The following is a 22,637-nucleotide window of genomic DNA, read 5'->3' on the forward strand; positions in this document are numbered from 1 at the left end:
CGCGCAAAAGGGATTGCTGTCGCCAGCGTCCATGATGCATGGCAGACTCCGGAGGATGAAGACACCACTCTGGGCCGATGTCCGCACTCCCATATTTGGACGGCTCTTTTTGCAGGGTCGCATCCCAGTAGTCCTCCGGTACGATCTTCTGCATGAACAGCAGTCCAGCACGCACTGTGTCGACGTGGTCCGGCAGCGAGTCGTCCGTCGATTGTGAGTTGGCATCATTGCCTTGGTGGACGTTTGGATCGTAGTATATCGAATGAGATTCAAGATTGGTCCTGCTGTTGGCTTTCTCCATGATGAGATGAGAACGAACGAGTGGGGAAGGCAATATGCTCAATACATATGAGCGCGTTCGTCACCATATGTTCTTCTTCTACCCTTGGTCCAAGGAACATTCCGATTGCCGCTTACATGCCAATTGCTGCGGCGCAGCAAAATCTGCATCCTTCATATCGGCTAAGCTGGCAGCGAGTCAGAATGGAAGCTACAAGGCGCGAAGGAAGGAAGGCGTCGCGTTGTCGTTCATGACGCCTCGCGTTTCGTTGAGTGGCATCGCGGCAAAGTGCGCACCGTGCGCGTCTACCCCACCATTACACAAGTGTTTCAAGGCAAGCCATCTGGCTCAGCGCAACGGATGAGGCAGGTGAAAACGAGTAAGCTCGCCCATTTTGGGGGCGGGTTGTATCACGTCGACGGAGTGCTATACTCTTCGAGAAAATGGAGGTGTTGCTCATGTTTCCGCGGCGTGGCATGTGGTACGGGCCGACGCGGGACGCCAATGGGGAACCAGGAACGCCTACCGGTACCCGGGGTGGTCGTGGGGGTGGAGCGAGGAACTCTAATTGTTCACGTTGGGGGTTTGGATTCCGGTAATGGCGATTTGTCAATCCCGTGTCAAGGAAAACGCGCGATCTTGGTCACTGAATTTGATGATCGAAAGGGTCTGTGTTTGGTCCGACTGCTGCTGGTACCCGACGTCAGATCCCTAGAAGAGACTACACGATCGCATACTCCCTGCCACCCTCTGCAGCGAAGTTTATCCAGGTCCCCCGGCTTGCTGGTCGAGAGTTCCAAATTGAATTCGAGAATTCGGGGACCGTATCCCGGCACGTAAGCGACATTGATGATCTCGTGGGACTGCGTTCCTGGTATTGGTGCCAAGATGAAAGGAACCTCTGTCCCAAATAAACAGACCAGTATAGCGCCCTTGGGTACAAGTCTACAATTATGATGCCATGAGACGCCGAGGTGTCCTTCTTCAGTGACGAAGATATCACGGGCTCCTATGTATAGATCGTCGTCCCAAGAGTGATTAGGTGTACCGGATAGATTAAGTGTGAAATTTAGGCGGAACCCATCTCTACTTCCGAGCAGCAGGCTGGCGAATTGCTCAAGCTCTCCGTCTTTTATACTTTCTCTTCGAAGTACTTGTAGGAGAGTACGTGGCGATATATCTCGAGGGCTTAAGATATCATGGTAAAAGTCGTATATCTCAATGTTCGTTGTCTGGTCTCGAAAACCTATGCCTTGGAATTCCCCGGACCATGAAGCGTTTTGTGTGTCACAAACAGTACCAACATACCTACCATGTGCATAAAGCGTCTGGTAGTCCATCGATAGGCGTATCGAGCCTCGTCGCTCCTTTCGCTCTTCCATGTTCAACTCCGAGTTGGACACGTAATAAAGATGGCTGAACGTAGGAATGGAAGTAAAGTCCAGTACCCAGGACGAATTGGTCAAATGTGTCGGATCAAACATTCCGGTAGGCTTTCTGATCTCAACAAGGTATGGAAACGCACTCTCTTCCAGGATCGAGACAACTGTAGCCTCAGCCAAAACACGTGGCAGGGATTTCGAGTAATCAGCCGCTATTGCTTCGGTAATCTGGAAGTCGCATAGTCCCAAAATTCCATAAACCTTATCGAGCAGGTTTGCACACATGGCGTTTTGTGATGCGATCAGGCACCAGTACAAGCCTCTGTGGCCGCCAGAGCGTGATCTAATATCTGCCAATGGCCGGACGCGTTTGATACCTTCCGTCCATCCCATATGAAGCTGAACATTATCCGGTCTTATGTATCTGTCACCGGAATCATACATATATAAGACTGAGCTCGAGAAGCTTGACCAACGTGTGCTCAAGTTACCGATCAGCACGATCGGGTCCCTTCTCGCTAATGCCAGCTCTTGAATGACCCAAAGGCGACGAAACCATGGAAGCTTCATAATTTCCACATAATGCTGCAATACATGGGGCAAAAGCTGGGGTGAAATTACCCACCCCCCTTTGCGTAGCGTGTTCAACCAGTGCGCTTGGCAGTCGGATACGTTCGAACAAGTCGCATTATTCGGCCACTCGCCAAGCCATATCACGACGCTCTTCGCAGATCTATAGATCTTAGCCATATGCTGAACTTGACAAGACCTCTCCTGTATGTCTCGCTGATTAATGCACAGCGCGTCGATCCAGAGCATACGCCGTTTGTCGCAAACCCGAAGACGCCGCAGCCCCTGATCGAGACTTTCCGTGATGGGCAGCTCGAACCCACCGACCAGTGCTTTACAAGGGCTGATTGCTGTACCCCAAGCATATGAGAGAGCTTCATATTCGAATTGGCAGTAGAAGGCAGGCTCGTACCGATGCTCATCGTCTGATTTCTCCTGATCTGAATATACCAGGTCGAACTCGTTCTCGTCTGGTTCTTCGTATGGTTCCTCGTATGGTTCCTCAAATGGTTCCTCAAATGGTTCCTCGTATGGTTCCTCGTCTGTTACCCGCTGTTCTAGCTTGACGGTATGTAGCGACAGGCGAATCGGATCATCGTATCCACCTGGCAGCAATTCGACCAAGCGAATCTCTCCGGCATCTGAATCGATGGGCTGATATGGCGATCTTTCTGAACCGGTGGGAAGTGGTGCTTGGAGGGCTTCCATCGAGCCCCGCCAATGGTGCAACGCGGTAGCTTCAAGCGTTCGAAGATTCTGTGTCGCGATCGATCAACGATATTTTGATATAGTTTCGATGCAGGTAACGCATGTATTGACAATAGTTAGAAGGAAGTAGGTACGATTGAATGTTTGGTAAGAGAAGTGAGATTCGAGGAAGCGGGGAAGGAGGGATTGGGTAGGTTTAGGCAGCCACACGAGGCTGATGACTAAGTCTAGCCACACACCTCGAACTAGACATTGTATTCCACAAGAGCGGCTCCCTTGACGGCAAAGCACTACTCGGTAGCTCTCAAATGCTCACTTGTTTGCATATGATAGTCGATTCTATAGGCCTTCAAAACCCCGCAGTCTACGTCCTGACGGCTAGCGCTTGCCAAGTAAGCGCAAAGCACATGAAGGACCGTTGGACTCTATCATCAGAGATATTTGAGACCAAAAACATTTTCCAAGTTATATAGCACTACAAGTAGTTGCATTGGAGAAAGGCAGAACCTGTACGCCTGTAACCTATGATATGTACATAACGAAATGCTTCAAGCACCTGGCTCAAACTCGAACAGTATACTTCTTCTTCCTTTGCTTCCAGCTTCCAGTAAGTGAGACCCAGCTACACCCCCGCAAGGCCTGGTTACTGCAACAGAGAAAAGCCCGTACCCTGACCCGCAGCCTTCATCAGCGCACGCGTGAACTTGGTACGCTCGCTAGTCTGCATAACAGTCGGACGGCGAGTCCAGCCGATCTCAGTAGGCATGCGCTCGTTTCCTGCATCGAATGCGTTAGCCACTACTGTCCATTCATCCTCTCAAAAGATAAAGGTTGAAACTTACGCAACCAGTACTCAATAAAGTCCTTCCTAACAGTACTCGTAGTCCCATCCGCCATAATCTCAAAGAACGAAGCGCATTCACCCCAACTAAACCCATCAGCTAACAGCGAAGCCTTGTGCTCCGGGTTAGTCTTCTTAGATGTATCGAGGCGTGCCATGCGGGCGTCAGCGAGCTGCTGAACGGTGATCTCTGGTGTTGTGAAGAAAGATGCTGTTTCAGCCCAGACAGTTTCGTTGAAGGGGAGGGGGTTGGCGAAGAAGCGGTCAGAGCGACTCAGACTGAAGTCATGCTCCAGTACGCCCTCGCGGCCCAACGTGTCGAGGTCGAATGTACGGGCGAACGGCTCCGGGTTGGTGCGTACGGCTTGCGAGAAGAGGATGATGGCGTCGCTCTTGGCGATGTTGAAGCCTTCCAGCATGGCATCGGCGAGAATGTCGCGGGTGATTCGCCGTCCGTCGTGCGGCAAGTAGCCGTGGTTGGCGAGGGTGTTCATGCCGGGGCATGGGCCGCGTGCTGTTGGGTCACTGGTCAGTTGGATGGCCTTGTCACGACCGGATCTCTCTACTAACCATCAGTGGGACCTGGAGCCGTCCAGTTCCTGGGTACCCAGGCCTGGCGAGCGACATAGCTCGGGAAAGCCGAGGCTGACGCAAAGATGGCGAGGAAACTGATAGTTGATGAGACCTTCATGGTGGTTCTAAATGAGAGAATGGAAAGAGTGATGAGGTGGGATATTTCAAAAATCGATGTTAACGAAAGGATGTGAAGTTTTAACTGTCAATGAGTGATTCGCTTGAAGTGATCTCTGCCGGTGCCTATAAACTCTTTGAGCATTCAGATTATATATCGACCTGCTTGAGTGACAGCTACACATCGTTGTCAGGCGTGAAACTCGTCAATGGCATCGCCAGTCCTCGGCCCCAACATCTAAAGGACGTTGCACCACGCCATTTGGGGTGCCTCGGCTCGCAAAGTCGACGAAGAGATGCGATACGTGAACTTTTTGGCGATTCTCTGGGATGTGCTTGATGGATTCGTGATGGGGAGAGGTAAAAGAAACACTCGAGGACTTGGCGGTTCGGAATAAACAACCGACAAGCCACAACTCATTTCGCGTCCGTTACAACGATCTCGGCGCACGTAGGGAAGTGGATCGCATCCTATCACATCGCGATGCGCCGGTAACGTTCCTCGGTTCGAAAGGACAGACCCATAAGTATTGGGATGGGAAACGACGTATGGGATTCTTCCCAGTCGGTCATCTTCTAGGGAGAGTGGACATGGCAGTGCGCAGCGTCCAAAACTCTTATTACCATACAACAAAAGCCTTGGAAGTGGTAAGAAATACCGGATTTGACAAGCTAGACAGATTCTATCGCAACGCAGGCTTTAGAAAAGGTGGTTCAGATTGCAAATCGCCGCGATGATCCACCTAGTTGTTGTTGACAATCGTGAGATGGCTAGCATGATCGGGGTGCTCTCTACCAGGTCAGCTGACGATGACTCCGAACGAACCACAGTTAGGCCGACCATGTCATTTGCGGTAGACCGTCCTGAGTGTTACCAGCTAATCGGGCGTGTTCCTCTCGATCTGAGGGTCGTGATTTCACCTCAGACTGGCACGAAACACCATCCCCACAAATTTAGGCCTCGGCAGTTTCGCGACATACCACATCCTCCGATGCTTTTTATCCAGTCCGATGGAGGTCATAATTTGTTTGGCAATGGACGTCATGTTCGCGTCGGGCGCTTTTCTGTGCAAATCAAACTGCACATCCATCGTTCAGGATTGACATCAAGTTGGACAAAACGATGCGATCGAAGGGTGTATACCGCGGTACGGGCAGCACGATCTTGAACGAACAAAAGTAAGTCTAACATCACTGTAAGCACTTCTTTGCGCGTGTGGAGAAGTTCCAGGGCCGTGTGTATTCGAGGTGCATTCAGCCACCCGGAAACGCTGTATCGCAACGAAAACTCCTGAGTGGTATTCAAACAATGTTATACAGGCTGTCGGCGGTTGTCCGAGAAATCGACCGTGTCGACAAGTGGACGTGTTTATCTCGAATGCGTAACGTTTAGTCTTGCGAGGGTTTCGATGGTTCCGGCTGCGCGGCCAGGCGGTTGTCGCCCTTGGGCTTAGATTCGGCGTGGAATTGTGCGGATCTGGGTGTGGTGCTGCCGTCATCCCAGAATTCAACATCGCCTTCTGCGCTTAAGGAACCCCTCTTGACTAGGCTGCCTTTCTCCCGCATGAGGTCCTCGATCGTGACGGACTTGTCTGAGAATACCTGGGAACTATTAGCCTCCAGCCATGCCAACTATCCATGGGTCATACCTTGAGGTGGTCTGCAATGAGATGCCGATTCTTGCAGCCCGGACATTGGATCAAGACAGTTCCATGATGGTAGCCTTGCTTCGACAGTCGATGTGAAGAGCGTGTCTTGCAGACGTTGCAGGTAAATGTGAGTTCGTATGACGGGACTTGTTCGCGCTCTAGTCGTGAGTCTGGCGCATCTGTTGACGTGGGAGGAGCCGCGCTTGACTCAAAGCGGACAGTAGAAGGTAATCGCGCACGTGATGGTATGAGTGAAGGTCGTATGGCAGCTGACGCTCGCGGTGTGTGGAAGAGGCGCTTTGCGGGCGCTGGAATGCGCTCGGCATGGGGGATTCGTGCAGTTCGGGGCGCAATGCTTCGGGCGATGCCGCGCAACAAAGAGGTGGAGGAGCGCATGACGATATGGCACAAATTGACACGACTCAAAGATGGTGAAAGAATGAGCTGGCGACTGTGAAACGGCGTGTGAGGTATGACGAACGGAAGTGCAGCGGGCAAAGAATAATCGACCGAGCGCCAAGCCATGACGACGGCGAGCTCTCGTGCAGCGGGGACCCTCGCCCGCAACACGCCCGGCACTTGAACTTCACCATCACTCGCGTCTGCCGCCACGCGTGCCGTTCCTTCACTGCCACACTCGGAGTGCTGCGTGCTAGCCCCCAAATGTTCCTTTGAACCACTGGCCTCTTCCTCACACCCACGCCACACCGGGCATTTGCACCGCCAGCCTACCTCCGCCTTCGACCGCACCGAGCTCCGAAGCTCTAGATACCACACGATCAGAAGAAGGCAGGAGCGAAGATGATCGCAGGACGAGGAAGACAGCGGATACGGCCGCCAAGGAGGGTACGTACTGCGCGCTCACTTTCACCTTCACTTTCACTTTCCTCGCGTGCTAGCCTACGCCGCTCAAAATCGCTGTCATAGAAAAAGACTCCATGCTGTAGACTCAACACTAACAATGGCGCGTTCGCAGGGTCTGCACGGCGACGAAGTAGATTTCGAGAATACGTGGGCCACCATCGAGGCGGCCTTTAGGGAGATCCACACAAAGAATGCGTCCAAGCTGTCGTACGAGGAACTTTACCGCCACGCATACCGAATCGTTCTGAAGAAGAAAGGCGAGGCTCTCTACGAAAAGGTTCACGAATTCGAGCGAAATTGGCTGAGCACCGAGGTCCGAGCCTCAATCTCGCAATTGCTCTCAACGAACCTACTCGTAGACGCGCAGAGTATCGGCGGAACTACACCAAATGAGCGACGTGTAGCGGGCGAGAGGTTTCTGAAAGGGCTGAAGCAGGCATGGAGCGATCACCAGATCTGCACCAGCATGCTGGCAGACGTGCTCATGTACATGGTAAGATGATATCTGGACGGACTGAGCTGAGGATGTTAGCTAACACGGCCTGCTTAGGACCGTGTCTACTGTGCTGACCATCGCCGCCCATCAATTTACAACGCCGCCATGGTTCTGTTCCGCGACGAAATCCTCAATTCCAAGATATCCCCGACCGACGCTCGAGCGATCCTCAACCTCTTGAACAACATCATCCTCGACCAGATACAGATGGAGCGTGACGGCGACGTCATCGACAAGCAGCTTATCAAGTCTTGCGTGTATATGCTCGAGGGCCTACACGAGGGCGAGATAGAGGCGGAGGACCAGCGACTGTACAACACGTCTTTTGAGGTGGAGTATCTGGACACCAGCAGAGCCTTTTACCGCGAAGAATCGGAGCTTTTACTACGCGACGCGCATGCCGGCGCATACTGCAAACATGCGCGACGCAGAATTTACGAAGAGGACGAGCGCTGCAAGCAAACACTGCTGGACACTACGGGACCCAAGATTCAGAAGGTTGTGGAGGAAGAGATGATCAAGTTCCGGATACACGAGCTTGTAGAGATGGAGAGCGGTGTACGCTTCATGATCGACAACCATAGACTTGAAGAGCTGAACCTTATCTACGACCTAAACAGGCGGGTAGATGACAAGAAGATCCAGACAACCCGAGCCATTCAGCAGCGCATTGTCGAGATGGGCTCAGACATCAACAAGGACGCGATCGCGGCGTCACTGGCGCCAGCCGTTGCACCTGCCGCCGATTCAGCCGACAAGGGCAAGGGTGCTGCGCAAGAGAAGAGCCTGAACCAGCAGACTGTCGCTGCGATCAAGTGGGTCGAGGATGTCCTTGCCCTGAAAGATCGGTTTGACAAGATTTGGCGAGAGTCATTCGAGTGCGATCCGCTACTGCAACAGGCGCAAACAGCAAGTTTCTCCGATTTCATCAACTCGGTGACATTCCCACGATCATCCGAATACATCTCCCTCTTTATCGACGAAAACATGAAGAAGGGTATCAAGGGCAAGACTGAGGCTGAGATTGACGCGGTTCTGGAGAAGGCCATCATCCTGCTACGATACGTACAGGACAAGGACCTTTTCGAGCGCTACTACAAGAAGCATCTGTGTCGCCGTCTGCTGATGAACAAGTCCATCAGCAACGAAGTAGAGAAGCAAATGATCTCCAAGATGAAGATCGAGCTCGGCAACAATTTCACTCTGAAGCTGGAGGCCATGTTCAAGGACATGACCATCTCCGAAGAGCTTACTGCTGGCTTCAAGAAGCACGTGGAAGGCCTCGGAGAGAAGGATCCCAAGCGCATCGAGCTGTCCATCAACGTGCTGACCAGCATGACATGGCCTCTCGAGACCATGGGTGGTGCGGCTGCCGACGAAGAGGACAAGCGACCACGATGCAATTACCCTCTCGTTGTAGACAAGCTCAAGCGCTGTTTCGAGAAGTTCTACAGCCAGAAGCACTCTGGACGACAGCTTACCTGGCTCCCCAACATGGGATCAGCAGACATCAAGGCCGTCTTTCCCAAGGTTCCTCAGAAGGATGGTTCTGTCAAGGAGCGTCGCCACGATCTCAACGTATCAACGTATGGCATGATCATCTTGCTTCTTTTCAATGAGCTTGATGCCGGCGAACGCCTGACATTCGAAGAGATCCAGGCCCAGACGAACATTCCCCCCAGTGATCTAATCAGGAACTTGCAGTCGCTCGCCGTAGCACCCAAGACGCGCATCCTGATCAAAGAGCCTATGTCGAAGGACGTCAAACCCACCGATAAGTTCTCGTTCAACGAAGCCTTCCAGGGTAAGTTCGTCAAGATCAAGGTTGGTGTCGTCAGCGGCGGCAACAAGGTCGAGAGTGATCGCGAACGACGCGAGACTGAGAAGAAGAATGATGATTCGCGCGGCTTCTGTATTGAGGCTGCCGTGGTGCGAATCATGAAGTACGTATTTCTAAAACCCTACAACGTCAGACATGCTAACAACGTACCAGGCAACGCAAAGAGCTCTCACATCAACAACTCATGTCCGAGACCCTCAGCCAACTCGTCGGCCAATTTAAACCCGAGGTCACCATGGTTAAGAAACGCATTGAGTCGCTCATTGAGCGTGAATACCTGGAGCGCGTAGACGGCGCGCAGACCGATTCGTATAGGTATCTGGCTTAGAGAGCAGAAAAGGGACATTTGCACAGCACTTCAGCAGCATGTTTGCGGGCGTTTTCGGGGTCGGTCGCTAAATTAAAGGGAGCGGACTACCCTTACGGAATGAATGAATGCATAGCTTGGCGTCGATGGAGTCACGGTCAGGGAATCATGTGGGAGATTTTTGTAGATACCTTTTACAATCAAAAGAGGTGAATTTGGTAATGAAGACTATCAGGATGCGTGGACGAAGAACGTTGATGTGCACGCATGTATTTTCTGATTGCAAGACATGGCAAAATGTCTGTATCTCCTCTAGATCTTGCTCTACTATGGAATTCATCCACTCCCTCACTTATACCTCCCAACAACCTTCCTCCTCTTCTCAAACGCGTCCCCAGCCATACTCCCACTCCCCCTCGGCCCATCTCCGACAGGCCTCTTCCGGCTCTTCTCCAAGCTCCCCAGCTTCCCACTCTTCTTCTGCGTCAACTTCTCAATCCGATCAATCCCCGCCCCCAAACTGCGCCACTCCTCACCCCCAAACCCGCCATCCCGCTGCTGCCTCGCCTTCTGCTTCGCAGCGTCTTTCTTGCTCCCCGGCGCCAACCGCGTAAAGTTCGCTTCTTCGTACTCGCGCCTCTCGTTCTCCTCGCGACGTTCGCGTTCGGACTTTGTGTGTCGGCCTCCGTGCGTGATGGTGCTTCCGATGCTGGGTTCGGCGATGGGCGCGCCGGAGAGCTCGGTTGCGATGAATTCGTCGAGGGTGGCGGATTTTCCGGGGCGCCGCTCGCGGCGCTCTTCCCGGTTTTCGGGTACGGGCATTGCCATGGGGGTTATCTTGGGTGGGCGGTAGATGCCGTCTTTCGCGGTTTCGGCGCGCGCGCGCTCTTGGGCGGCTTCGGTCTTTTGACGTGTTACGAGGGCGCGGCGCGGGCCGTAGGCCATTTCGTCTTCGTCTTCCGAGGTTTGCGCTGTACCTGCTGATTCGGCATCGCTGACGTCCGAGTCGGAGCCTGTGTCCGTCGTCTTGCTCTTCTTTGATTTCGAAGTGGGTTTCGCGGTAGCTTGAGTGGTGCGGCGTGTGGCATCGTCGGCTGTGCGGAGGATCTTGTCGATTTGGTATTTCAGGCGGCTTTCCAGCGGTCGTACACCCTTTTCTAGGTAGATTCGCAGTTCTACTAGCTTCTGGACGACTTCATCTTGGGGGTGGAGGTTCGTTTCTTGCTGGTCGCCTTTTCGTGCTCGGAGCTTTAGGAGAATGAGGAAGACGAGATTTTGTAGGTAGGATAGAAGCAGCTCGTTCTTGACATCCAGAAGGGAAATGCCTTCCTTCGGTGGTAGGATATCCTCATTGGGAAGAGCTTCTGTAGCGGATTGAATGGATGTAGTAAGAGTCGCGAGAAGCGACTCCAGCGAGTTGTCGACAGCCATGATGTTTAGGGACGTCGTGGTTGTGCCTGCCGCGCGCTGTACCTGTTGGAGTTGCAAAGAAATTTTAGTGGGGCTTGAACGCGCCAAGCGCACGGGCCACTGCGGTCATCGCGTCGGTGGTGGGCTGCCTGTCCCAAATCCTGCGTGTGACCTCATAATGTCAGCATACCAATACTCGCCGTGTTCGACTCCAACCTCGATACGGCTTCTCTCCGTCTCCGGCACTCAAGATGCTCCTGCATACAAATTAGAGGAGGTGGATATCAGGCAAAAGCCGCGTTTCGAGGCGCTCTCATATACATGGACCGACTACGATAACGAAGAGCCGGAACCCATAGTTGGAGATACCAATACTTATTCGTCTATTCCAATAACCGGTGCTGGCTCTCTGAGGATTACGGTGCATCTAGCGCGCATCTTGCACCATGTTCACGAGCTCCTGACACAACCTGAATCAAGCGGCAAGATTTGGATTGATCAGATTGCTGTGAACCAGCATGATCTGGACGAGCGAGGCCACCAGGTCTCTCTGATGTCGCACATCTATGGACAGGCGGAACGGACGCTAATGTGGATTGGCATGTCTCCTGAGCATACGCCTGTACTACTTGATCTGATAAGAAACTTGGGCGAGCTCCCACCGCTTGATGTCCATTGGACTGCCGAGATGCACAAGGATCTGGAAAGCAGATTGATTGCTCTCTTTTCTCAAGAGAACGATACAGGCTATACAACAGCACAGTACATTCAAGCATTGACTTGGGCCATTGGTCGTCCGTACTTTAAACGTGCATGGATAGTCCAAGAGATCGTGTTATCCACTCGGCCCACAATGATACTTGGAACGACACCAACTGAAATATACGTACTTTATCGTATCATCTTCGTCATCAGATATTCCTCAAAAGCGGCCCTGCAAGTCGTTTACTCGCTAATCCCAGATCACCTCGGAGTCGATCGCTTGCTGAGCATGGACACGGCACGTAGATGGTTACGAGGCGACCCTACGCAGAGCACCCCATATAGCGACTTCTTGGATGTACTGTTCTGGCTCTCATCATCGCGTGAGGCCAGCGACCCAAGGGACGCCATTAATGCATTTTTAGCTTTCCAAGAAAGGACCTCCGCTCTGGACTTCGTCGCAGATTATAGGATGTCTACTGGACAAGCATACCGAAAGCTTTGTGCAGATATGGCGCGGAAGACTGGCTCGCTTGCGTTCCTGGGGCTTATCCGCGGCAGCGCAGACGCGGAGATACCTTCTTGGACCATAGACTGGCGAGTGGACGTTTCTTCTGCAGGAGACAGATGGCAGGGTTACAGGATTGGCGACACTCCACATTACCCGTACGCCGCCGCCAAAGGGCGCCTATGCCAAGCGAACGGAATATGTCAAGAAGGCGATGTGCGCTTGGTTGTTCGCGGCCGGATCATTGACACGGTCCAGTTCGTGTCAAGTGTTACCCGAGAAGAGATCGCAACTTTTGGAGTAGAGAATGTACGACTGGCCGAAGAAATGGCTAACCTCAGAACGACCATGCCTACAGTAGATATCGATACGTCTGACGAGATGAATGCTGCTAAGGAACGTATATTCGTTACGCTCTTGGGCCATGATCTTGGTCCGCAAGCCCTCGCAGAGCCTTTACAATATACTACAGGCGATCTGATCTCAATGTACGAACGCTTCATTGACACGAAGACACCCGAACCTGTTAGCGAAGCAGTCCACAAAGAGAAGTTTCCTCAAATGAACCTGAGACTCATTCACAAAAGACTCTTCCTCGGGAGCAAGCAATTGTTTGGGCTTGGGCCGAAAGCCGTCCGACCAGGCGACTGCATATGCATCATACACGGGTCTACAGTCCCTCTACTATTGCGACGGTGTGAGAAAGAGAAAGAGTGGACAGTAGTAGGACAATGTTACTACGAAAGCTGGATGTATGGCGAAAAGGTCGATTGGGAAGAGGACGAGGCCGATGAGTTTGTACTGGTGTGAGATGATGCAAGGCTCAGCCTAGTCGCTGCTGGATTCAAGAGATGATCAGCATGTCCAGGTCTCTGTTCCTGCACTTCATTCAGGAACCAGTTCGTGCCCTTGTTCAATACGAACGAACAGATCCCAACGTCATCACCATGTACTTGTGTCCCGTTTCCACTTGTCGATGTCGTCTTTACGCAATGAGATACCTCTGGTGTTGTCATGCCACCGGAGCGCGCTCCCGTCTTTCCGCCTGTGGCGCCCAGTCGAGAATAACGCACCAATCACAACCTCGCGACCCAAACACTCTCAAACGCTCTGGTACATGCGATCCAACCAGCGATCAGAGCCATGCATAAACATCAGACGCTAGTCCCATGTTTTCTGGAACGTTGCCTGACCTGGTGCATTTCCCACTCTCACCATCAGATAACCCAAGCCACTGTCTTCGCCGACTAGTCAGCACACCGTTATGAGTGTTCGGCGACGCGGCGTTGTGGCTGCAGAATACGATAGCAACAGACTTTGGAACGAGGACGAGGCTTACAGAAGACATGTCGGTGTAGTACATGCAAACATCGGTGTGAATGAGGCATATCCAACGTGGCTATGAGACACGGCGTGCCCCCAAGCCAAGACTACAGAAGCCAAACAAACCGCATCCAGCACAATATGTCAGTACTGCTTCGACTCACATAGCAGTCAGCGTCATCACCCCATGGTCCCTCCCATCCGTCCTCCACCTGCATCTCGTCCCCCAACAACACCCCTGTCCAGTCGGTCTCACACACCTCCCCCTGTTCATCCCCGACACACACACACATTCATCTCCGCACCTCGGCTTCTCGAAGGCGTTCACAACATTCCACTACCTTTCCAGAAGGCCCGAAAAGTAAGTGGGTGTACGGGTAAAGTCACAGGAGAACCCCAACATGTGGGGTAGACCAGGCCACCTACCGCACCCCTGGTCTGCTCTTGCAGGATCTATATTGCATTTTTACCAGGGGGTGCGCGCGTTAGCTTCATAACGAAGGAGCGCGCGGCGCGCGGGCTACGGTCAGAGTTACGATGATGCGTTTCACGTGTACTGATGGCACTCAGAGTGGTGAGAGGATGGTATTTTGCTATGTGTGTGGGTCGCATATGTGCGTTCTGGTCGAGTAGCCTCATGCGAGATGCATGTGAGATGCCTCGTGTGGACTTTGGTGGAACGCTTTGGTCACCGTAGAAGTGGCAATGCGTTGCGGAGCAAGCCACCGTGCCGTACCGAGCCCGGATTCATTATGGGGTACATCGTTGTACCCACAGATCATCTCTTCAGTTCATTGCGGTGACCCACTCAGTGGTTTTCTGGCTGTGCTTCGCCACCACGAGGACCTGATCTAAGGACCTGGTGAGATCAACGCAGCGGCTTGCTGGTTGCCTGAGTCGACTCAAGATCGTCCCAGCTGGTATGACCGGAATCTCAGTGGAGAACTAGTTCTTGTCGGAAGTTGGTGTAGACACTGTGTCATGCCAAATTGCCCCATATTGAGCAGCGACTCGCTAATCACTCTTCGCATGTACACTCGGGGTGCGGCAGATGTGAGGACCTGGTTGATGGAGACCTAGTACTTATTTGTCTCAACGTCCGATACAGGATGTTGGGGATGAAGGTCTGTGCTGGACCCAGAAATGGGTTCGTCGAGAAGCGCCGCGTGTGTCGTGTAGATGATAATCGCTGTCGCGTGCGATCGCCGCTCGACTTGCTGATCCATCATATGGTACGCGGAGGCTACCAGAAGTGGAAGGTAGCTTCAGCTACTCAGGTATTGCAAACATGTGGATCTGCGATGAAGCTTTCCTGCTTTGAAGAGCCCACGGTCTTAGTCATGTACTGGGTGGCAACCTGGTACTGCGAGATCAGAGTCATACGTCGAATTTGAGTCCTGCTGTCCGTAGCCACATCTGTCGCTTGCCTTCGGCTTCGCGAATGATCTCAGCGGAAAGCTGTAGGCTAGGTGCGAGGTGAGCGTATCGCTCCATTTCTAGAACAACGTTGTTGATGATATCGTCCATAGTCGCTGGTGGGGGAAGTAGCTGAGATAGCGAAGGAGTCATTGTTGCGCCCATGATGAGCAACGTCTGGGAGATGATGCTACAAAACTGTCAGCAAACGCAATGCGAATGATTGGTTGAACTTACGAGAGAGCGCCCTGGAAGAGATAAGGCAGATGTCCAGCGTGGTGCGCAGTGATGTACTCCAATTGACGAACGCATGCCTCCAAGCACTTGTGGCAATTATCCTGCACACTTGAATCCATGGCCAAAGTCTCGTCCTGCAAGACCAAAAGCACGTATGGGCGGAATATGATGGTACGGCACGCGAAGTAGCGCAATCTAAGAACAGTCTGAACCGGGTTCTGCAAAGGCACTCTGTCGAGCGGGAACTGCATGGCTGGCGGTAGCCCAGCATACCATTGGTTCAGTTGGTAGTCAAGTTCCACAACCAAAGGATCCAGTTGGGCGATGGATGTCGCAGCTGGACCTTTGGAATAGGGTGTCGTTCTGATGTACAGCATGGAGCTCACGCGGTTGAGTAGTCGCCGGAGAGCGATCTCTGCGAGGAAATACCACAGCTCATCCCGGCCAACGGCTTCTGTTCCAAGATCCTCGAACCCGGTGGGCAATGCAAAGCCTTCTTCAAATTGTGCGAGGCCGGAATGGGGAAGGTCGAGCTCTGCTAGCAGGTCGCTTTCGATCATCACAGCATTCCAGTACACTCTTCTGCCCAATTCCTCTTCCGCTGGAGACACGCGACCAGGCGCGCTCAAAAGGAGTTGCAACTTCATACTGGCGCCCGATAACACGTTCCAGGCTTCAACTGGGCGTACGAGATACACCAAGTATGCAGCAGCAAGGATTTGACATTGCGCAGCTACCATGTTGTTTCTTGTCATAACGGTCGGCAATAGACTCCACGCTGCGGTGAAGTATGCCAGACCTGGAGGATCCTTGTCCGGGTTCTGCTGTGTAATACTGCCGGTGCTTGCAGCGTGACCTAGGGCAAGAACCAGAAGAACTATGCAGCTTTCAGGTCCGTCTCGGAAACCGTGGCTGAGGGCTGTCTGGTAGTGGCTACTCCATGTATACGGATTTACGACCGCGTAGAAGACATTCACTCTCTCAAAGTACGCTTGAACGTATGCGCCAGTATTTGAGAGATCCAGCCCACGGCTCGTTCCAAGGCTTACGGACTCCCGCGTCATCTCAAGTTGGAGAAGAAGCTTGGCGTCATATTGGCGAGACACGAGCTCTCTGATCATGGGAGATGACAGCAGATTGAGTGCCGCAGTATTGTGGGTTTTCGGCATGGTCGAGATGTTCGACGGGTGGTTGGTCCATGTTCCTATGCCGTTGATCGGCTGTACCATGCCGAGATGGGGTATATTGCCGGTGCTACGGGCGAGGAAATCTTCGCTGGTGGAATTGCTCGCGGCTGGCGAATGCGATGATAATGAGAAGTTACTAGTGAGGCCAGATTGTAAAAGACCCTCGATGCGGTTCAGATGCTCTAGGATCAGCTTGTCGCCCGCGTCCAGCTTGATGCCCGGCTCTCGGTATATGCACTCGGCATTCAGCTCTGTACACAACCTGCACTTTGGCCTGTTTCCGTCGCATCGACTCTTTCGTGACCGACATATTTCGCACTATTTGATGTCAGTTTTTTGAGATGGAGGAGTCGAAATAAGGATGATGTACAGCGATCGTCGCCCGCCGGCGCGGGTAGTCTATCGTGTCGGTACTTGGGCGCTTCTTTGTGCTCGGTCGCTGTTCGGTGCTCGTGCCGTTGGTACCATTGCTAGTAGGTGCGATTCCATTCGACGCGGGCGGGGTGTTGTCATTGGACATCTCCCGGTCTGTACCAGATGATTGAGACATGTTGCGGGGCCGCTTCTTGAAGGGATTACTCAAACCACCGTTTCCAGTGAACAGTCCATTCGGGGGGTCGAGCAGATGAGGAGACGTCAAGGCGGATTTGAGGATAAAGGTATTTGCGTCGGGCAGAGCGGAGAGATTGAGGCAGAAGGCGTCGCGTGGGAAGCCTCCATTAGTGGTCGCTGCTGACACGGGACTAACATCTGGAGAAGGAGTAATTCCAGCCATGATTGGTGGACGGTTAGACAGCGGCCGGGGCACGCTGCACAACTTCTGCGGCGTGCAGCCACGATATCGAGACAAAGTCCTGGGTTCCAAGGCGTCACAGGGTGTCAGAGAGGCGTAGCTGATGAAGGTAGGGCACGGCAATCCGGTATGAAGATGAGACGGCAGGACGCACGACGATTATAACCACACCAAATCTCGCCTCATCCTTAGCTCCTACACCTACACATGTCACCAAACGGGCTTTGCGAGATGAGCGAGGCGAATGCGGGGGTGACAAGGGCATCAAGCACTCCACATTTGCGCTCTGACAATCAAAAAATGGCGCCAGTGATCCTTCCAAGGGTCTCGCGTCGAGCCGTGGCCGGCACCGTCATGTTGCTACCCACCCACGGCCGCAGCTTCGCCCGGTCGACGATAAATTGCCTGCAACATGCCGGACGTTAGGGCAGACACACGATCAGCGTAGTGGTGGTGGCAGCCTCGAACGAGTGGTGGCAGCCTGCTTACAGAAGGGTCTGCAGGGAGCACGGAGCCTGCGAGGCATGCGGTGTGTCTGGAGAGGCCCGCGAAGCGAGATGCCTGCCCTCCAACTCTCCAGCATGCTAACCGCGTACAATAGGCTAATACACCAGGAAAACGGCCGACCTAAGATCGTACTGCGCATGCTATTGCCTTGGCATGGTGGGTTCAGCATGACTGTGATCAGCGAACGGCGGCAGTGGACCTGCATCAACAGCATCTCCTGATCACTCGCGCTACGCCTTCACAAGTCCGCTGCATTCCCATATTGCTACCAAGCCACTCGAACTCCACTCGAAGACTTGCAACCCGTCTGATAGGCGCGAGCATGCTTCCATGCAGTAATTCATATTAAAACGCTGCCCAAGTGCAATTACCAGGTACATCCTGGCGTCTACCTAGGTACCTGTAGGAGCCGTGGAACAAGTGGACTCTTCCACACAACGGCTGGGGTATCGACCAGTGATGTTCGCTGCTGACTCCGGCACTGCGTCCTAGGATTCATTGACTTCGACTATGCGTGCGCCGGTGATCCAACACCGTGTACAGAACGCTCTTATCGACTGACTCAACGCTGAGTCGAAGCGGCATAACGACAGCCATAGTGCAGTTCCAAGACATGGAGTCGTCTGTCTTCGTATAGCTTAGCCTAGGGGCCGAATGACCTGCGATGGCGCAACCAGTGAGGCAAAGCTTCTAGAAGACGAGGAAGAAGACTTGCCTTGGACACATTGATCTGCGCTTCAAGCGGTTCAACCCCAGTCGTGCGCCACATGATGGGGTAGACGCTCGGTAAGTCGACATGACCAGGATGCTTTCTGCTCAATGGCGTAGCCTGGTGTCTATGTCTCAGGCTATGCCTTCTGCCTTCTGAGCGCAGGGTGAATAGCCGGTGGGTACCTGGATCTGACTACCGTTTGGTATCGTGGAGCCTGTTCAGGCGGTCGCGAGTGGTTCGGTCGGCAGGGAAATGCGTTCGCTGTCTTTGACAAGGCAGAAAATGCGATGCGTGACGCAGGAGTGGTCATGATCGGTGTTGCGTCAGGGTTAGGCTTATCGGCTCCTTGATGCAACGGCAGATGTCGAGCCAACTCAGCAACGTCATGTACGCTCGGAGTACTCTATCTGAGCACGGTATTGCAAGGCTACCGATGCATCAAGTGCTGCATTCTGGGAACGAAGCCGACTATTTTGGTTTTCTGGGGCAGACATTCGGACACGTGAGCTAGGCCTAAACAGAAGCCCTGGCTACTACTTTCAGATTGAACCTGGAATATGACGATGAAGTCGATAGAGCGGGCAGTATTGAGTATTGAGATCCTCTGCCTCATAAGCTCGTCGATAATCGAACAATCACCACAAACGACCGCCATTCAGCTTTTGCGAATCCTCGCCTCGGCAGCCTTGGGGAAAGGATGCAGTCTTTTGAGTGAGAATGTTATCTGGCTCACTAGACGATCGGGAAGCAATACTCACAGCTAATCAGAAGGACTTCGATGGCGTCGTCATCAGCGAGCAGGATTTCGGTCGTCGTCATCCGAGTCGTTTTCGTGGGGGTGTCGCTTCCTGTTACGCGGGTACAAACGCATCACCATGTCGAATAGGAAAGAGCGGTACAGTCCGAAAACGGCAAACAAACAAACAAGACACTTCGAGAAGGACCTGCGGAGATCGCCGCCTGCTGACATTCGACCGCATGCACAAGCAACCTACATTGGCACACCTCGGAGGACCGCGCGATCGACGAAGTAACACGAAAGCCAATCTGCAAGGGTAGCTTCTTTGTACCACCCAAAGCATGAAGCCGGAAGCGCTCGACGCTCTCACCACACAAACCATGAGGCCGAAAGCACTTGAAGCTGTCACGGCTCAAGATGCGGAGGAGAGGTCGCCAGCTGGGCAAGGAGTATGCTTCTCTTACGTTCACCTTAAACCCAACACATACTAACGCCTGTCAGACCTCTTCTCACCAAGACCAAGAAACCACGAAGTCCTCGTCCGCATCCCCAAGATCAACGTCAGATAGCAGCACGATCAGCACAGACGGCACCACCGAAGCCAGCCCGACTGCCGCAACCATCGTCTCGGACGTCGTTGGAACCGTCAAAACCGCCGTCGATAGCGCTATCGCCTGGGCTGGACAAAAGGTTGATAAGCTGAGTGCCGAGCAAGATACTACGGGTCCGTATGCTTCGCCAGCCACTTGCATGCCATCCGATCTCGATGCTATTGCGAGCGGCATTCTGCCTGCTTTGCCGGCTGCAAGACAGTATGATGGGGGTGTTGATGATGGAGTGAAGGAAGCAGCTGGTACTGAGAAGAGGGCTAAGTTTAGCGGTGGAGAGGATGCAAGGAAGTGAGAGAAGTTGGGTGAAGGGGAATAGCACAGGTTGCAAGGCTTTGCAGATGACCTGAATGGCGGCGAATGAGAAGGTGGATTCTGCATGAAGAAGTGACATATGATACCCAAACATAACTTCGAATGATGAGAGAGAATGCGATGTACTCGCAACAGCAAACTAAGATGATGAATAACATGCGGCCATGAAGCAATCATCAAAGTAAATGAGGATGGTCGCGACCGTCAGAAGCAGTCCTTGAGGTGATGTCGAAGAGTCAAACTGGTGAGATTCGGCTTGATGGTTCCCCTTTTGAGCCTAGCAACTACCTAAATAGGCCTAGCCGTGGCCTTCACTCGTTTGCTACCCGACCCATCTCCAAGTCCCAGTTTGGCTTGATTGTTGACGTCTCTGCGAGTCTATCTCCTTTCCCTTAACTCATACCTCCTCACCATGGCGTACCAATGTCCCATCTTCTCAAAGAATTTCACTTCCGAACAAGCGCTGGAGAGCCACACCGGCACCAACGACGCCACTCTCCGCTGCGCTCCCACAGGTCACAAATGCGAGCGAGAGTTCTGCAGCCAGAAGGCGATGGAGCAACATCGCGACGCACCGCCTCATAGCGCCATTTTCAGCTGCGACGTGCGTAAGAAGCCTTTCGGAAGCAAGCAGGCTGTGGGATTGCATAAGAAGTCGTCGTCGCATAAGCAAATGCTGGCTCGCACAAACTCCGTGACTGGAGCGGGTGCATCTTCGGGCTCGGGGAATGTAAGTTCGCAATGTTTTGGCGTCGTAGCAGGTATTGGTCGGACTCTGACGTGTATGCGAGGCTTCATCTTACCAAGCGCAATCTCGCTCATTGGGAATGACCTCCGCTTCGATCGAATCGCTGTGGGATGAAGACCAAGACTGGATACTTTGCGATAAAGATTGTGGGTGGTGCGGACATTGCGCTGATGGAGTCGACTACTGAATCCTTGCGAGCGTACCTAGATACCTGGGTAAGCTCAAAAGAGCTCTCAGTCTTGGGTACTACCGTCTAGAAATGGCATTAGCTGAAGCCACCACACAACCTGTGAATTAGCTTGTATCAAATCAGTTATGGCCAACTCCGCCGTTGGAGTAAGGTAGTTAGGGACGATAGATCTCGTCTCCTTCGATAGCTTCGCTAGTTGTCTGTCGCGCGTCAGGATCCCTAACGTTCTCTTCCAAGGTTGACACTTATAAAACAAGGAAGAGAATAGGCATTCTTGGCGAACTACTACATAGGTATATATGCGAAGTACAGGATACTCAAATAATAGTAATGGATCTACGTTCTCCAAACAAGGCCATCCTGCCAACCTCACTTGTCTTGTGATCGCCCAATTCACATAGCCCGACTCGACTATACGTGTCTTGGCTTCCTTCGATAGCCTGTAGGATCAAGCAGAATAATGTGTGTAAACCTTCGCGTTCGTCTATTCCTGTCTCCAATGATCTTTCCCACGCCGCTTTGTCCATTTCGCCATCGTCAATTGCATCCCCATCGTAAGCATCATGCTGTACGCATACTGGTAGACAGACCAAGGGTGCTTGATCTGGACTGCCAAATTCCCAAAAGTCCCAGGATCTGCTCATATCATGCTCAGAAAGTGTGCCGCTAATGACCGGAACCAGCCCGGATGATCCGTGCTCCACTTGCATCAATTTCAGCAGAACGCCAGACAAGCTCAACGATGCTCTTGACGTTACTCCAAATGGATGGTCTTCGCAGGTTGTTGGGTCCGAAACATCGAGAATATCGACCAGTGGAGATAAGACGATATGACCCGCGTTGGCGCCAGGCGGCAGAACATCCCAGAATCTCACACCACCATTGATTGAGGCCCATGACCATGAAGGTGCCCTATCTGTTTTGGTTGAGCACATTGAGTGCTTGGAACGTTTCGCCTCCCATAGAAGACCGGAGATCATATCGTGCCTCCACAGACCTGCGTGGTAACTGTCATCTACAGCCTTTCCAAATCTCTTCGCTATGCCAGCTATTGCAGGTAACCTATCTTCCTCGTACGTGAGATTTCGAGACGTAAACTCTTCTACTATCTTATACCAATAGCGATAGTTGTCGACCTTTCTTTTCACGGATAATGGTATACCATTTAATATGCAGTAGAGAGAACGATGATTGTCAAATGATATATCCCGAGAGCGCGGAATCCCTAACGGGTGCTTTTCGTTGGTCGATAGCGTCGGGCAACGCCAGATAAGACGGTGTTTCGAGAATATGATGGAGCGGCGAGACAAGATCTGCTCCTGCAGAACCCAAGCTCTTTGGCCTAAGACATTCCAAACTCCCGCTGCAAGGTCTCCTGGATCACCCGATATTTCACGTTCGTTTGGATGCCGGGATAGGTAGCACGCCTGTCCGAATAGCACCACCGGACAAGGCCAAGAGTTTAGACCCAGACGCTCCCTGAAACATCCTTGTGTGGAATCTGCTGCGGCTGCCGCCGAAATGGTTATAATCGAATTGCCATACACCTGTCCCATTTTTGGTGCTTCTTTTGCCCAATCTTCTTGCGTTTCTTGCTCTTGGATGATACATAGAG

At 52.7% G+C, this 22,637-nt stretch overlaps 6 protein-coding genes across 6 annotated transcripts; 2 read left to right on the top strand and 4 right to left on the bottom strand.

Annotated features, from left to right (window-relative positions):
- Positions 1-3,583: 3,583 nt before the first annotated feature.
- J4E90_004668 (uncharacterized protein) lies at positions 3,584-4,472 on the bottom strand (the record flags this gene model as incomplete). Its single annotated transcript, XM_051434232.1, has 3 exons — positions 3,584-3,717; positions 3,783-4,295; positions 4,352-4,472. 3 exons carry the CDS (start codon positions 4,470-4,472, stop codon positions 3,584-3,586), a joined length of 768 nt encoding a protein of 255 aa, XP_051291488.1.
- Positions 4,473-5,860: 1,388 nt separating this feature from the next.
- Positions 5,861-6,516, bottom strand: J4E90_004669 (uncharacterized protein; the record flags this gene model as incomplete). Its single annotated transcript, XM_051434233.1, has 2 exons — positions 5,861-6,073; positions 6,121-6,516. The coding sequence occupies 2 exons, from the start codon at positions 6,514-6,516 to the stop codon at positions 5,861-5,863; spliced, it is 609 nt and encodes a 202-aa protein (XP_051291489.1).
- A 565-nt stretch (positions 6,517-7,081) lies between these two features.
- J4E90_004670 (uncharacterized protein) lies at positions 7,082-9,648 on the top strand (the record flags this gene model as incomplete). Its single annotated transcript, XM_051434234.1, has 3 exons — positions 7,082-7,477; positions 7,535-9,423; positions 9,474-9,648. The coding sequence occupies 3 exons, from the start codon at positions 7,082-7,084 to the stop codon at positions 9,646-9,648; spliced, it is 2,460 nt and encodes an 819-aa protein (XP_051291490.1).
- A 327-nt stretch (positions 9,649-9,975) lies between these two features.
- J4E90_004671 (uncharacterized protein) lies at positions 9,976-11,058 on the bottom strand (the record flags this gene model as incomplete). The annotated part of the gene is made up of 1 exon (XM_051434235.1): positions 9,976-11,058. The coding sequence occupies one exon, from the start codon at positions 11,056-11,058 to the stop codon at positions 9,976-9,978; it is 1,083 nt and encodes a 360-aa protein (XP_051291491.1).
- A 3,889-nt stretch (positions 11,059-14,947) lies between these two features.
- J4E90_004672 (uncharacterized protein) lies at positions 14,948-17,185 on the bottom strand (the record flags this gene model as incomplete). Its single annotated transcript, XM_051434236.1, has 3 exons — positions 14,948-15,176; positions 15,224-16,728; positions 16,781-17,185. The coding sequence occupies 3 exons, from the start codon at positions 17,183-17,185 to the stop codon at positions 14,948-14,950; spliced, it is 2,139 nt and encodes a 712-aa protein (XP_051291492.1).
- A 2,356-nt stretch (positions 17,186-19,541) lies between these two features.
- Positions 19,542-20,064, top strand: J4E90_004673 (uncharacterized protein; the record flags this gene model as incomplete). Its single annotated transcript, XM_051434237.1, has 2 exons — positions 19,542-19,610; positions 19,663-20,064. 2 exons carry the CDS (start codon positions 19,542-19,544, stop codon positions 20,062-20,064), a joined length of 471 nt encoding a protein of 156 aa, XP_051291493.1.
- Between the last annotated feature and the right edge of the window lie 2,573 nt (positions 20,065-22,637).

The sequence above is a fragment of the Alternaria incomplexa genome, assembly GCF_024043165.1.
Source record: "Alternaria incomplexa strain BMP 0042 chromosome Unknown scaffold_6, whole genome shotgun sequence".
Lineage (NCBI taxonomy): Eukaryota > Fungi > Ascomycota > Dothideomycetes > Pleosporales > Pleosporaceae > Alternaria > Alternaria incomplexa.